General features: G+C 34.3%; 1 protein-coding gene across 11 annotated transcripts in view; it reads left to right on the plus strand.

The window, feature by feature from the left end:
* The window catches only part of CEP170 (centrosomal protein 170), a 127,554-nt gene that overhangs the window by 59,440 nt on the left and 52,687 nt on the right, over positions 1-15,427 (plus strand). For 7 of the 11 annotated variants that reach the window (XM_017531929.2, XM_017531928.2, XM_017531930.2 and 4 more), the window contains 3 exons: positions 4,670-5,146; positions 9,485-9,648; positions 9,835-10,128. In XM_017531929.2, the coding sequence (XP_017387418.1) occupies positions 4,670-5,146; positions 9,485-9,648; positions 9,835-10,128 (935 nt within the window). The remainder of the gene's footprint in view (positions 1-4,669; positions 5,147-9,484; positions 9,649-9,834; positions 10,129-15,427) is intronic. The other 4 variants (XM_017531934.1, XM_017531935.2, XM_017531936.2 and 1 more) reach the window with 2 other exon arrangements.

Consider the following 15,427-nt stretch of genomic DNA (forward strand, 5'->3'; position numbering starts at 1 on the left):
TTTAAAAAAATTTAAACATTCTTTTTGAAGTTTCAAATTGTGGAATATATGTGATTTGTTTAATAATTTATGCTATAAGCATACTCTTAGAGAAAGTAAAAAGCAATTTTCTTTCTTTTTTTTTTTTAAGATAGTGTTTTGCACCCAGGCTGGAATGCAATGGCACAATCTTGGCTCACCATAACCTCTGTCTCCTGGGTTCAAGTGATTCTCCTGCCTCAGCCTCCCAAGTAGCTAGGATTACAGGCATGCGTCACCGTGCCCGGCTAATTTTGTATTTTTAGTAGAGTCAGGGTTTCTCCATGTTGGTCAGGCTGATCTTGAACGTCTGACCTCAGATGATCCACCGCCTCAGGCTCCCAAAGTGCTGGGATTACAGGCATAAGTCACCATGCCCAGCCAGTTTGCTTCTTAATTATTAATTTCTAGAGTTACATTCCAGAAAGGATAATAGAATGTTTTCTACCTAGTAATTTTTAACGTCCCTCTCTGTGGGTTCATATATATCCAGAAATTCCTGAAGACTTGCCGTATAGCCTTAAAAAGCCTGGTTTAAGCAGATATTTACTTTAGAGCAATTTTGTTCTCCAGAAATTGTGTGAATATTTTTAATCCTATTAAGACAGAAAATTTGTCCTCAGTTTATCTACAGCTATGCTTTTCTATCTCCTAACTTGGTTTCAACAATTAATTTAGGTTATAATTAAAAGCCTTTAAATGTTGCACACATTTTGAAATGGCATGTGCAATAGTGAGTAGTAGATTTTTGGCTCTCTTATGTTGATTTTTAATCCAATGAAACTAAATTTGAAAATTTTCAAGTTGTAGCTCCTTTTAAGCAAAAGGAGTTTCCCATTCTTCTTAATTTGAAGTACATGGACAGACTAGGTTGGATGGATGTCTTAAGCAGAATGAGCTGGTATAATTATAGTCTTTGTCATCTCAAATAAGTTTAATATTTCATTGAATATAATACAAACGAATGAAAAGAACATTTATTCTAGATGAAGTATATTTTAAATATCCCTTGTAATAATATATTGTGTTAAGGTAACAGTCATAAAATACCTTAACATATGCAAACAGATTATCACCAATTGCTCTTTGATTTAGATATACAGAATTAATTCTAGCATAATCAATCATCAAATAATTTTTTAAATCTAGTAATTGAGATTAATAATATATTAGTCTAAACAAATACTATTTAGTTTAATTTGGTATAACAAAATAAGTTTTGAAGATAGATGAATGTTAAATTTCTAAATTCCAGAATATGTTCTGTTAATGTTCCAAGGGAGGAAATGTGTTTTATTTTTCTACGTTGATTGGAAAAACCCTTAGAGTTTTTCTATTAGGTACTTCTTAAGTGTAGTTGGACCACACTTCATCTGTTTTTTATCATCTTTAGGGAAATGAATCCTTCCACATAATGAATTTTGCAGATGATTAAACTTTACTTTTACAGTTGATTTTTTTTTATGTTTAACTATTTCCTAAGTTTCTATTAAATTCATCACCCATATCACCATTTCTTAAGCAGAGAAGGTTGAGTATAGTTTAAAACGTTTCCTTATGACTCAGAATTGTTCATCATCAGCATCACTATTATTATTGATATGTATCAACAATAGCAATATCAATATTATTGCAAATCAATCAATAACATTAGTAGTATAATAATATTGATAGTGCTCTACCATAATGTCCTCAGGAGACTTTTTAGTATGTAAGATTGTTTGCCCTGTATACTGAATGGTACTGGACTACCATGTGATTGGGGCCATTTGTCTGCTCTTGTTTTTCATCTTATCTCTACCACTTGACTTACTTCTTAGTGCAGTTTGTCTGTCCTTAATCTTCACTTTCGTACCCTGCCCGAGATTTGCTACATGTAATCTGAGTAAATAGTAAATATCTCTCAGTGAAGATCTTAACTTTATGAATATTCAAGTGTAAAGTTTATGAATATTCAAATGTAGGCATTGTCATATCTGTCTTGGGTTTTTTAGAGTTAGATATTGGTATTAGCTTTTTGTCTTCCTGTTTCTCAGCTGTTTTTGAAGGTTGAGGGGAAGCATTTATTTGTATGCCTGCTCTGTGTCAGGCTTTGTTCTAGGTAACATACATTATCTCATTTAATATTCATCTCACTAAATCTTCGCAACACTCTTACGAGAAGATACTGCTTTCTCACTTTATGATGAGGAAAACGAGGATGACAGACTGATTAGAGATAAGAGTTATCTGATTTCAGATCTTGTCTGGGCTTTGCACGAAACCAGGCTGCCTGGTTGTGATCATCAGATGGGAACATGCTGCCTTTCCATTCTGTTGTGCTGCTTGACTTGGTTAGGTACTTGATTTCTAGATGAATTAGGTATTAACTTGTATAAGTCTCAGGTTCTCATTCTTTGAGTAAAGGCGGTTTTGAAGTAGTACTAGCTTGGGAATGGTAACCTTCAAAACAGTGCAGGGCAGTTGTTGATCTCAGCTGTTTCAATATATGAAACATGTTAAAACGTGTCAGTATTAACTGTGAACTTTTTTTGCAAGGGAGGAAAATTGAGATGATATTCCTTTGAATCATGAGCAACAAGTGGTTGATAAGTGCTATCTCCCTGGCCAGCTTTTTTGTGTTACTTGCTTCATAGCTGACCCACATCAGTTTTATTTGGCTATCTGTGTAGTGGTATTAGAAAACTACCACCTTAACATTACTCTGTCACCTGAAGGATGAGCAAAGCAAAAACTATATGTATATATCTACGTGGGGGGAGGGAGAGAGGACAGGTTTATGAGCCAGTTGTACTGTATGGACTTGAACAAGTACAGTATGTTGTACTTAATAAAAAAAAAAAAAAAAAAAGTCTAAAAAATAATAGAAAAATAACATGAATGAACTATTAATATATGAGGAGTAGTTAATACATTTTGTTATAATGGAAATTTTAACTGACATGACTTCAGAGTAAACACTCAAAGTCCAGGTGAACATTTTATTTTTAAGAAAAAGATAACTCTTTAATCAAACATTTTTTTAAACTTTAGGTCATGTCATATAAATGTATAATTATTTCTCTGATAATGTAGAGTTTTTCCAATACTATTCTTTCATTTTCAGTGATAAGGAAAAGTGAGTAGATTTTGAAAAGAATAATTTGTTACAGTGAAAATTATAATATATTCTTTAATATTACATGTTCTCTTTGCCTCCTGTTTAGATTTTTTTTTTTTGACAATTCTTATTATTATCTTTATTGTGAAAATGGGGCTTGATGTCTTCAGTGCCCTATCCCACACATTTGATCACTACAGGGATGTTATTGGAGCATTCTTCTGTAACCTAAAAGCAGTCAGGTTTTTTTTATTATATTCAGACTACTGTCAAGAAACCAATTATAGTACCTGACAGATCCCACTAAGTTTTAATCTTTGTAAAGATGTTTCAAAAGACCAGATGCTTCACTAAATCAGAAAATGTTTGGAAACAACTTAGTCAGTCTCTGTGTACTGCCTTGTTTTCCTAATAAGTTGTCTGTAAATGATTTTCCTATCAATCTGTTTAAAAGCAGAATGGATTCTTGACCTTTAGGGAAATAAATCTCATTTGAACTTTCTCTTCATCTTGATGATAATGGACATGCTGCTTTTGCTTCTTCAACAACAGGACAATATCATCTTTAATTTTTTTTTTTTTGCATTTATGCTATCTAATAACATACTGAAAACATTTTAATTACCATTTCCATTTATGTATTTTATTCATAAATGCATCTATTTTTATACTTTTGTATTAGATTCTGAGGCAATTGAAGAATAGTGATAGTGTTTCAGAGTTGCTTGCTCCTTCTGCCAACTCATGTTAATCTGAGGTTTACAGTTCAGCTTTCCTCCAAGGATTTTTGACACTTGCGCACATTCTGCTGTATAGAAATGCAAATTGATTTTCTTCCAGATTTATTGTCTGGAAACTGAATTTCCTATTTTAACCTTATTTCTTTAACACTGCTGCTTGGATTGCAAACCACACGTTTTAGTCTTTATAAAATGTTTGTATCATCTTGCAAGGATCGCACTTCAGCAACATCTTTGTCATTCTAAAAGTAATGTTTCTGAATGTAATGGTGAAGAATGGTAAGTGGAGTCATTATTTCCAGAAGATCCCTTACATATTTACTTTATGTTTGTATTCTCATTTGAGCACCTATTCTCCTTTGGAGCACTACCTGTGTTCATATATATTTCAGATATCTCATCTTGGTGACTTGAGAAGGAAGTTCATGGTTTTTCTGTCACTTTTTATATATACATTGAACATGCATCTCCATCTGCATTTGATTTTAATTATTTGCACCTTGATGAATTCTAGATCTGAGTTGGAAAAAATATGGACCTAGCCATGGAAGATCCATTTCTTAACTGCTTTCTTCTCATTCGCCATTACTACTGCTTATCTTGCATCCCCTGTTGGTAATCAAATAGCATGTTTATAACAAAGATTCTTTCTTCTCTGTGACACTTTTTCTGTGATATAAATGCCACTGGGTCATCCAGACTGTGATCTGCCTTCTGGTTCTCATGGAGTAGTACACATGGCCATTACCAGACTCCTTCAAGTACCAGAAGCAATCAAATATTTTGAATTTTCTCTTATTTTTCTCATTAGGGTGCAGCATAGATGCCAAGCAAGTCGAGGAACAATCTGCAGCTGCAAACGAAGAAGTACTTTTTCCTTTCTGTAGGGAACCAAGTTATTTTGAAATCCCTACCAAAGAATTCCAGCAACCATCACAAATAACAGAGAGCACTATTCATGAAATCCCAACAAAAGACACACCAAGTTCCCATATAACAGGTGCAGGGCATGCTTCATTTACAATTGAATTTGATGACAGTACCCCAGGGAAGGTAACTATTAGAGACCATGTGACAAAATTTACTTCTGATCAACGCCACAAGTCCAAGAAGTCTTCTCCTGGAACTCAAGACTTGCTGGGGATTCAAACAGGAATGATGGCACCAGAAAACAAAGTTGCTGACTGGCTAGCACAAAACAACCCTCCTCAAATGGTTTGGGAAAGAACAGAAGAGGATTCTAAAAGCATTAAAAGTGATGTTCCAGTGTACTTGAAAAGGTTGAAAGGTAAAGTGATTTGATCATTCAGAACTTCCTATTTTATGATAAAGGAAATCTAGTCTTCAGTTACTATACTACTAGTAGAGAATTACATAGTAGAAAACGTTCTGCTTTTTTCAAAGGTTATATTTAATTTTAAAACTCAACAGGAAGCCATGCTGCTCATGTCCCACTTTCTCATTCAAAATAGTCTTTCTTCATTTCTTTGACAAAACCAGATTGGATTTATGAGCTTATGTTTATGCTGTAAAATATGTTTCTTTTTCTTCCTGGAAATATATAATTTATTAAGTTTACCAGTAGAATTTTCTAGAAGACAAGTTCCATCATTTTCTTGATTTAAGGAAAAGATATATTCAGTTCTGTTCTCTATTATCCAATTTCTAGATTTTGAAAGAAATTTTAAGCCATTTGGTGTGAGCCAAAAGTTCCACTTGGGTAATGCACTCACATCATGGATGGAGTGCTTTAAAGTATTCTCAGTGGTTACTCATAAAACAAAGATTTTTGGTTTAGAAATATTTGGTAGGATCTATTAATGCAGTTTAAAAATTTTTTAATATTCAGACTTAAGGAAAATTAGAGTTGAATGTTTATTTTTAAAATAGTTATATATACTTTATTTGTGTAGAACTTGGCCAAAATTAGCAAAATTTGTATGTTTGTACATTTATGTATCAGCTGATCAGTTTTTTTTCTGATTGGTTTTACCAATTAAATTTATTTTAGAATTAATTGAATATAGATTTATGTTACTCTATCTTATTTTAATTTAACAAGCTCTCTATAAGGAAAATGACTTTGAACAAATTGTGATTACATGTTTATCTGACCATTCTGTCACTATATTAGGAGTTTTTGTGCTCCTAATACTTCATCTGGTACTCAAGCAGGTGATAGGTACCTATTTGAATAAACAATGGGTTACTTCTCTGTCAGTAACAAGACTAGGCCTGATTTAATCTATACCTTATGCCCTGGCATTCAAACAAGTAATGAAGAAATAGTATTCATATACTTATTTCTGATTTTCTTCTAAGACATTTCAGGACTATGAGATGATGTGATTACCTAATTATTTGTTGGAGCCTATTATAATATTTAATTATAATTATCAGCAATTTCCTGGCATATGTATTTTTGAGACATGATTGTGACCTTCTGGAAAATACATAACGGAGACATTTTATTTATATCATTTATATGTATATAGGTTAACATTCACAAATAGGCTATTTATATGAATCAGATAAATAATATTGATATCCTAGTACAGTATAAGAGATAGCTGAACCTTGAGAATTTAGAAATACCTTAGACTTTTAAAAACCACTCTTAATAAACAAAAACTGAGGTAAAATATCCTTTTGAAAGATAATCATTTAAAAAATATCTTTGTTAAACCCATTTATATTATGACTTATTTAATCATTATAACTATTTTCTGTATTGCTGGCTATTATTTTTAAGCCATTATTTTAAAACGTTCTCTTCTAACAAGGCCCATTTGTGATCCTAATTCCAAATAGAGGGATTAATGTCCACATGTACACTGCATCTGTATTTTGATGATTAGATATTTTAAGCCCTTACTAGAAATTATGTAATCATATTACTTTTGTCCTTTAAAGTTGATTTATAGGTAGACATATATCCCAGTATGGTGCTAGTGCAAGAACTTTTCTTTTGGATTTTCCTTCAGACCATTTTACAAGCCATTCAGGATACTGTTTTTGTGAATATAACTCATTTTTGATCCAAGGTAGATCCGTTTTACTTTTCTAGACATGTGAGTTTCTCCAAAAGTCAGAGCTTCCATTGTTAGATAACAATTTTCCATGATTTAGGATATAAAAAGTATATTGCCAGACTCTAAATAAATGTAATTATAGCAAATAATAAAAATTTTACAAACATTGGGTTTTCAGCAACTGTTTAGATCAACGAATTAAAAGTAGGCAAAACAAAACTAAAACAGAAATCTTTGCCCCTACCATCAAGTGCAGGTGCTTTGGGACAGTGAGGAAAATAAAGCCCATACACCGTGACCCTTTAGGAGACTTGCCACTTCTTTGGCTACAGCCACTGACTTGTTACAGCTAAGCTATCCTAAAATATTTAAAGGATCCCAGCATATTTAGGCATGGTTAATGATAAGCAAAGGAAAGAAAAGAATTTGGTGAGGAGTATTTCCCAGTGACCTTTTTGTTGGGTAGAATTAGAAAATTGCAGCTCTGATGAGATGTTGACGTATATAACACTGAAAAATACAAGAGGGAATGGTAATTTTCTAAAAAAGAAAATGACTCATCCATAAGAAAATTTTTGATCTACAAGTTATAGGAAAGATATTTGAAAGGATCTGACACCACTAAGTGCCAAACTTTATGTGTTGGAACCAGAATTAAATTCTGCAAAGATGGTATTTACATTAAAATTTTTGAGTATGTGTGTGATCTGGGTTGTTTTTGTGGTGCAGCAAATATTGGAGTTTGTTATTTTCAGCTCTTAGAAACTGGATTCCTTTCCAGTAGAGTCAATACAACAATGAAATAGGTTGTAAAGTATAGTGTTTTTAATGAAGCCTGTGTTTGAACTAGTGAGTTTATTTGGGTTTGCCTTTCATCTGCTGCCTGCTATTTCTGGCTTAATTACCTGAGGCAGGGATTTCATTAATTAATCCCATTTTTTCTTTTCAGATTGCATTTCAAATAGTCAATAATTTGAAGAAAGATCTTCAGATTTGTTGTCATATATGACTTTTATAGTATTAATCACTATTAATTTGATAGAAGTGATCTCCAAATCACCTTCATTTTGATCTTATTCACTGTCCTTGTTTCCTTTGCCTATTACATTTCCGAGACTTAACCCTTTTCCATGTGTTCTGCAGTTCTCTCTTCTGTATCTTCTCACTCGTTTTATGTACCACATTTTTATAACTAGTGCTTCTGGGTTAAATCATTAGGACCAGTTAGTAATCTCTAAATTCATTAGGAGCAACCCATAAACATTAGAACTCAACTTTTTCCTTAGACATATGTCATTCACTTCTCCTACCCTGCAAGTTTTTCATGTCTGATCATTATTTTGTTTGGTACCATATTATTCAGTGGGTATTCACATTAAAATTTGTAGCCCAGGTAAATTTTAAAAATCAAATTAGTCCTGGAAGCATTAGAATGTACCTCGTTGAGTAAATTCATATATAGCCAAAGAAACCTAAATTCATTTATAGCTAAAGAAGCTTAAAATTCATTTAAGCTCTGATTTGTGATTTCATCTAAAACATACATAGAATAACTCTTGACTTTCTAATAATTTCATGCTATAATAATATAATATTTGATTATTTTTATTATATACTTATCATTTAGGTAATGAGAATTTTAAATCAGGAAAAAAATTTTGTGTTGTCACATCCAAAACCTAACAGAACCATGAGGAGTAATTATTTAGTGGCTTTTACTTGCTCTAAAATAAAAAAAGCCTTTGTTAAAGAGGTGACCTTTCAAAATTCAAATACATTCTAACCTGATATGCTTCATGGGGAAGATATCTGGTTATATTTAGCACCATGCTATTTGCCCAATAGGTCCTTAGATCTAGGTGGAGATTTCATAGATGACTCTTTTCATTGATAGACCTCTCAGCACACTTTATTTAACTCTTTGAAGCCATCAGAGTGCAAATGCAATTTTCAGAAATTCTCATAGACAGAAAGATATTTGAAAAAAATTGTGCAGTGATTAGTGGGGACTACAAATTTGATTCTTTTTAATAAAAGGGAAAAATATGCTGAGCTTCTGAAAGTATTGAACATCAGTGAAACTTAAGATTCATCACATTAAAAAAAAAAAGATCAATCACATTTTTATGATACTTGTGTTTTTTTTTTCCTGTGTAACAGTAAGCATTTCAGGTGGCATTACCCTTTTTGTTGTCTTTTTTTAAATCTCTAATGCTAGAGTCAAATCTTTTATTGCTAAATAAGGTGTATAATTTGAAGACAGAATTAATGTTTATTGATGTTATGAACATAAATATCCAGAGATAGAGCTTCAATTATGTATTGAGACATTGATGAAACATTATAAAGTTAAAATTTGGAGAAAGAAAGGCGATCTTACTCAGTTGTTTATAAAGGACCTCATTGTTAGTTGATAAAATTTGAATGTAACCATTGCAGTTGAGCAAGTTTGCAGAGCCTGTTACTGAAGAGAACATATGACCTTGGATTGAAAAGGAGGAGGGGAGCAAAACAAATAGCACTTTTGTATACGAGTCTAATTTTCCACATGAGACCTTTTCCTTCTCTATTGTGTGGTTTCTTTTTGTGTCCAGGAAATAAACATGATGATGGTACGCAAAGTGATTCAGAGAATGCTGGAGCTCACAGGCGCTGTAGCAAACGTGCAACTCTTGAGGAACACTTAAGGCGCCACCATTCAGAACACAAAAAGCTACAGAAGGTCCAGTCTACTGAAAAGCATCAAGACCAAGCTGTTGTAAGTCAAACTGCTTTTATGATTGCATTCTTTGATGAAGACAATCCCAGAAAAAGAAGGTCATATTCTTTTACACAAAGTGCGGGAGTCTTGTGTCAGGAAACTACATATTCAACACCACATACAAAACTTGAGAAAGCAGAATCTCCAACAGCAGATGCCAAAGTGGTTTCTTTGTCTTTACAGACTAGCTCTGCGCATCACAGAGGGGGGCATGGTGTTCCACATGGGAAATTGTTAAAACAGAAATCAGAGGAGCCATCGGTGTCAATACCCTTCCTACAAACTGCATTATTAAGAAGTTCAGGGAGTCTTGGGCACAGACCAAGCCAGGAGATGGATAAAATGTTAAAAAATCAAGCAACTTCTGCTACTTCTGAAAAGGATAATGATGATGACCAAAGTGACAAGGGTACTTATACCATTGAGTTAGAGAATCCCAACAGTGAGGAAGTGGAAGCAAGAAAAATGATTGACAAGGTAAATAATTGAAATTTGAGTGTGATCTTAGTTGTTGTGTGGTGTATTTGGCTGGTGAAAATTATTGGAGAGCCAGCATGAGATGTCATACTGTCGGTGGTATTGGAATTTTAGGGTTTTGTTAGGGAACTACAAGACTAATAGTAAGACCTATATGCTTTGTGCTGATACTCTGAATTTGCCTGAGTTTCATACATAGAGCCCTGTACATTTAAAAGGTTTGGACCTTTTAAATTTGTGTAAGTTAAAGATAGGTTTTAAAAATAGTATACTTTGGAAATTCTTACTTTGCATTTATTTAAAAATAAAAAGAAACAACCAACAAACATTGCTGTATACCTCTGTTAACGTAAATGTACATATTAGCCAATAATAATAGTTAACCACAGATTTCCTGCCTACTGATTTCATGTTGGAAGCAGATAATACATGTTTTAGCTTTGTTCTTTGTCCTTATTTTTTCTTAATTTCTATTCCCTGCTGTCATTGGTGATAGAAGTATGTGAAAACAAATCAGTTGTTTATGATTTAGTTTACTAGTTTAGACAAGTGTATGCCCAGTTTTGATGGTTCTCTACAGTTCAAGTATGTTCTTTGATATCATTGGTTGGTGTGTATAAGGATTGTTGCATGGTTAAAAAGTAATTTTTCTCAGTTTTGCAAATGGTAATGAAAGGTTGACTTTAGAATTAGCTATCAAGTTGTTGCAAAACAACCTAATATTTATGTAGGTTTTGCACCAGGCTTATATTTATTTACCTCTTGCAAAATAGCAGTATCAGCTTGGCTAAACATTAATCTTTTGTTTGAATTACTGTTACTCAAATGGGCTGTGTGGGTTACCAGCATAAATATTGCTTGGAAGTTTGTTAGAAATGCAGCTTCTCGGGCCCATCCAGTGTATACCAAGTCAGAATCTACATTAGAAACAAGCTCTCCAGTTAACTAATGTGCACAGTAACATTTGAGATGCACTTATTTAGATGATGAGTTTCTGGAATGGCTTCTCAGGGAGGAGGGCAAGATAAGATAACCCTTTGGGATGCAGGAAAGATGTTAGAACTTAGGTTTACTTTTATTTTTATATTTTAATTTTTATTTTGGAGTGTGTTCTGTAGTGTATAAAATCTCTTACTACACTGTAAGAGGGTATGTATAATATCTAAACATTCATTTATCGAGGAGTACATGCTTAAAGTTTACCATTGGGCTGCACAACTCCAAACTTTTGGAGATCCATTGTCTAGGAAATAGGTGTTATGTGAGCAATATTACAGTTGTTAATAAGAAAACTATAGTGTTTAAGAAACATCTAATGTTTCTTAATGACTGAGCATAATGAGTGATGTTTTCCCATTAAAAGATTACTTTGCAGTGAAGGATTATATATATTATATATATGTATATATGTTACAGTTTAAGAACATGGACACTTGTAAGCAGACAGATCTGGGATGAAATATAAACTTTGCATGTACTAGTGTGTGCCCTTGGATAAATTAACCCCTTTAAGCCTCAGTTTGTTTTATCTCTGAAACAGAGGAGATAACACTAGATTATAAAAAGACTTCAATAAAACATATAAAAGGCTTATCACAATATCTATCTTATTATAGTTTTATAAATGCTACCTTGTTATTACTTTTATTAGGAGTTTCCACATTTGAATCTCTATATAAAGTGTTGACAAATCCCAGAATATTCTTTCAGCACTGAAAGGGTCAAATGTAAAACCAAGTGAAAGTGACAGCGTGAGGGGCTAGCTTGGCCAGGACGGCAAAAAGCCAAGAAAGAAGTCATTGTAGCAGATGAAACTCTTCGGGAAACTTCTGGATAGAGAGGGTGGCCACAAAACCTGGTTTATACCTGTTGCCTATAATTATCATAAGCATCATTTTTTTCTCAGAGTCCATTTTGATAGCAAATTATATGGTCACACTATGGATAGACAAACCCAAGACTTTAGAACAGGAGTCATTTAAAGGAATAACGGTAGTATGTGACTAGGTACATAATTCAAAGTCATTCTTAGTTTGTATAAACCAGAAAATGAAGCTGAGACCGTATTGCTGGGAAGAACAAGGCTCACTACGTTATCTTGTGACTGCCAAAGAAAAAGAGCTGAGATTACATTAGTTTGAATCCAAATAAAGCTTAAAGCCAAATTTTGGCTAATTCAAGTCTAGCTCTGGGGAAACAAAAACATGGAACCAGGCATCATATGTCTGAGTAAGGTGAAGTAACCTGTGGGTGTGAAGAAAACAAAGACCAACCAGAAGGAAGGCATAAAAAGCATTTTTGGAGGATAGCAGTAGATACAGGCATCATATCAAGCTACTTGGCTGAGTGTTGTCATCTAATTTCCCCATTTTGAAGTTTGGGTGTGTAGGATGGAACTTGGGGCCATCAGCTGTTACTTGTCTGAATTTCAATGTTCTTTGGTCCTGGAAACGTTCATATGGTCAAACTCTTTTTCACTTCATCATTTAAGAGGTGTTCTATTTCATTGATTCATTTATTTAGCAACTTTAATTCAGCATTAACTCTGTGCCAGTCTTTGTGTTTAGAAGAGGGTGATTCATAATGAACAGACTGAGTTCTTTCTCTGAAGAAATAACTGTGTACTGGAATGGAAATATACAGATGAAAACCAAGACTTTAAAAATAAAGTTTTTGGAGGAAAGCTACCAGTAACTTCCAAGAGGAGATCTCAGGTCTTCCTCAGAGGACATTCCTTCCTCAGAGAAATCTTATGGTCATCCAGTTTAAAAAAAAGTAGTCACTGTCATCAATTTGTTTCTTTATAATCATAAGCTTTATTACTACTTCACTAGTTCACTGTTTATTCAATTGCCTCCCCACTCCCATTGGAGAGAGACACAAACAAATGTAAACTTCATGACTGTAGGAACTTAGTACCAGCATATAAAATGTCCTTAATACTGCCAGCTGAGCTAGTCGTGAAACATGTCATTAATCCCATAACGGGCATGCTAGGTAGAGTTTTCCAGAAATGTGGAACAGCCTATTCAAAAGCACAGGAGCACACATGACTTGCTTAGAGGACCACAGTTATTTTTGAAGAGATGAGATTGGACTCAGTATTGAAGTTCTTTGCATATCATGCTAAGAACTTTAGGTCTAATGCCGAAGGCAGTGGGGAATTATTGACAGCATTTAAGTAGAGCAATAACATGGTCAAGTCACTGTTAGAAGTGTGAAGTGTGGTTTGAACAATCGAAATGCCAGAAGCACAGAGGGCAGTTTAAAAGCTGCTGTCATGTCCAGCAATCAATCAGTTAATGTGTAGGTCTTAGGTAAGAGGTCTGGGCTAAAAATACAGATCTGAGAATTACTAGACAATAGAGGGTAGCCATCTTCGTATGTTTTGTGTTGTTATACCTGAGACTGGGTAGTTTATAAAGAAAAGAGGTTTATTTAGCTCACAATTCTGCACGCTGGGATATTCAAGAGCATAGCTCTGCATATGCCTGGCTTATGTGAAGGGCTATATGCTGGGTCAGAACATAGTAGAGAAAATCATAGGAGAAGTGGACATATGCAAAAAGGCAAAACAAGAGGGGCAGCCTGACTTTATAACAGTCTGTTATAAAAGGGACTAATCCATTCCCATGAGAACAAGAACTCACAAGACAGCATTCATGTATTCGTGAGAGAGCTGCCTTTTTGACCCAAACACCTCCCACTAGGCCTCCTCTCCCAAAACTATTCCATTGGCAGTTAAACTTCTTACATGAGTTTTGGCAGGGACAAACCACATCCAAACCTTAGCAGTAATTGAATACAAAATAAGAGATGAGATCAACCAGAGAAAATGTATAGGGTGAGAAGAAATAAAGTATGAAAATCTCAGCAACACCAGCATTGTCGGACAAAGGAAAAGGGCAAAACAAAGGAAACTTAAAAGCATCAAACAGTGGAATCAGAGAAAATCAGGAGAATGTGTAGCATCTTGGAATCAAAAGCAGAGGGAAGAGAAGCCAGTAAGCAGCAGTATCACATGATACACTAATGTTAACTATGATGAGCACAGAATGCCTTTTCAGTTTTTCTCCAGAATACATTGTAGTGCTTCGTCTAAAGAAGATGAGCAAGCCATGCATTTGCATCTTATCTTGGGAAAAGTGCATAACATTAAACTGGGATTTCTTTAAAGAGATGACCAAGCTAAACTGCTGTATCCTGATTTTTCTGTGCTGGTAGTAGATAAAAGATATTGAGCTACCTGGCTGGGCGTGGTGGCTCACGCCTGTAATCCCAGCACTTTGGGAGGCTGAGGTGGATGCATCACGAGGTCAGGGGTTCAAGACCAGTGTGGCCAAGATGGTGAAATCCTGTCTCTACCAAAAACACAAAAAAATAGCCCCACATGGTGGTGGATGCCTGTAGTCCCAGCTACTCAGCAAATACCTGATATTTATAAAGACCTCTTAAGTTTTACATCTAAATTTACATGGAAATACACTATAAGAAAGTGCTGTTGACTGCCAAAGGCATTTATCTTTCATAATAGTGATAATCTCTCCCAGCCCTCTCTCCCTTGGTCTCTCTGATAACCACTGTTCCATCACAGTACCAGTTTCTTCTCTCTGCTCTTTCATCAAAAGAGAACAACTGAGGCAAGAGGAAGACCTTGTCGGGGTTACTTCCTAGCCTTCTAAGGTAAATAGGAGAAACTTGTGATAAGAACAGAAAGCTAAACATTAAAGGAACAAGAAAAAATATTGATCATTGTGGAGAGCTTGAGGAGGTATCTTTTTAAAAGAAATATTTCTCTTCATAAATTTCATATCTTAAACCAACTATGCCAGATACTTTTCTTGTCCTGAGTTTTGATTCTTGTTCATTGTGTCAATATATCTCCCCTCAAAGGCCTCTTATTAGCGTATTTTCTTCCCTCCTAGGGCCTGGTCACTGCTGGTTCTATAGGCAACAGTTGGTAGGGAAGAATCTAGAGCCAGGAGACATATAACAAAACTAGAAACACAGGATGAAGAACATTTACAGCAGTGAGTCAAACAGCTCAAGGAAGTTAGTGCTGAGAACCTGGATCCTGGGGAAATATTCCAAACCCTGAAAGTCACAGCAAGATTTAAGATGAGATCCAAGTAAGAGCCAGGGAAACAATGATAAACCAGAATCAAAATCTGTATAGACATTGCTACACAGAACTCAGAGGAAGGCAGTCTATCCAAAGCCTACTCAAATATAAAATTAGATGTGCATGGGAACTCAAGTAGGAGATCAAATAAGAGCATTGGACAATAGGAGAAGACTT

This window comes from Cebus imitator, unplaced genomic scaffold (assembly GCF_001604975.1).
Source record: "Cebus imitator isolate Cc_AM_T3 unplaced genomic scaffold, Cebus_imitator-1.0 Scaffold75, whole genome shotgun sequence".
Taxonomy (NCBI): domain Eukaryota; kingdom Metazoa; phylum Chordata; class Mammalia; order Primates; family Cebidae; genus Cebus; species Cebus imitator.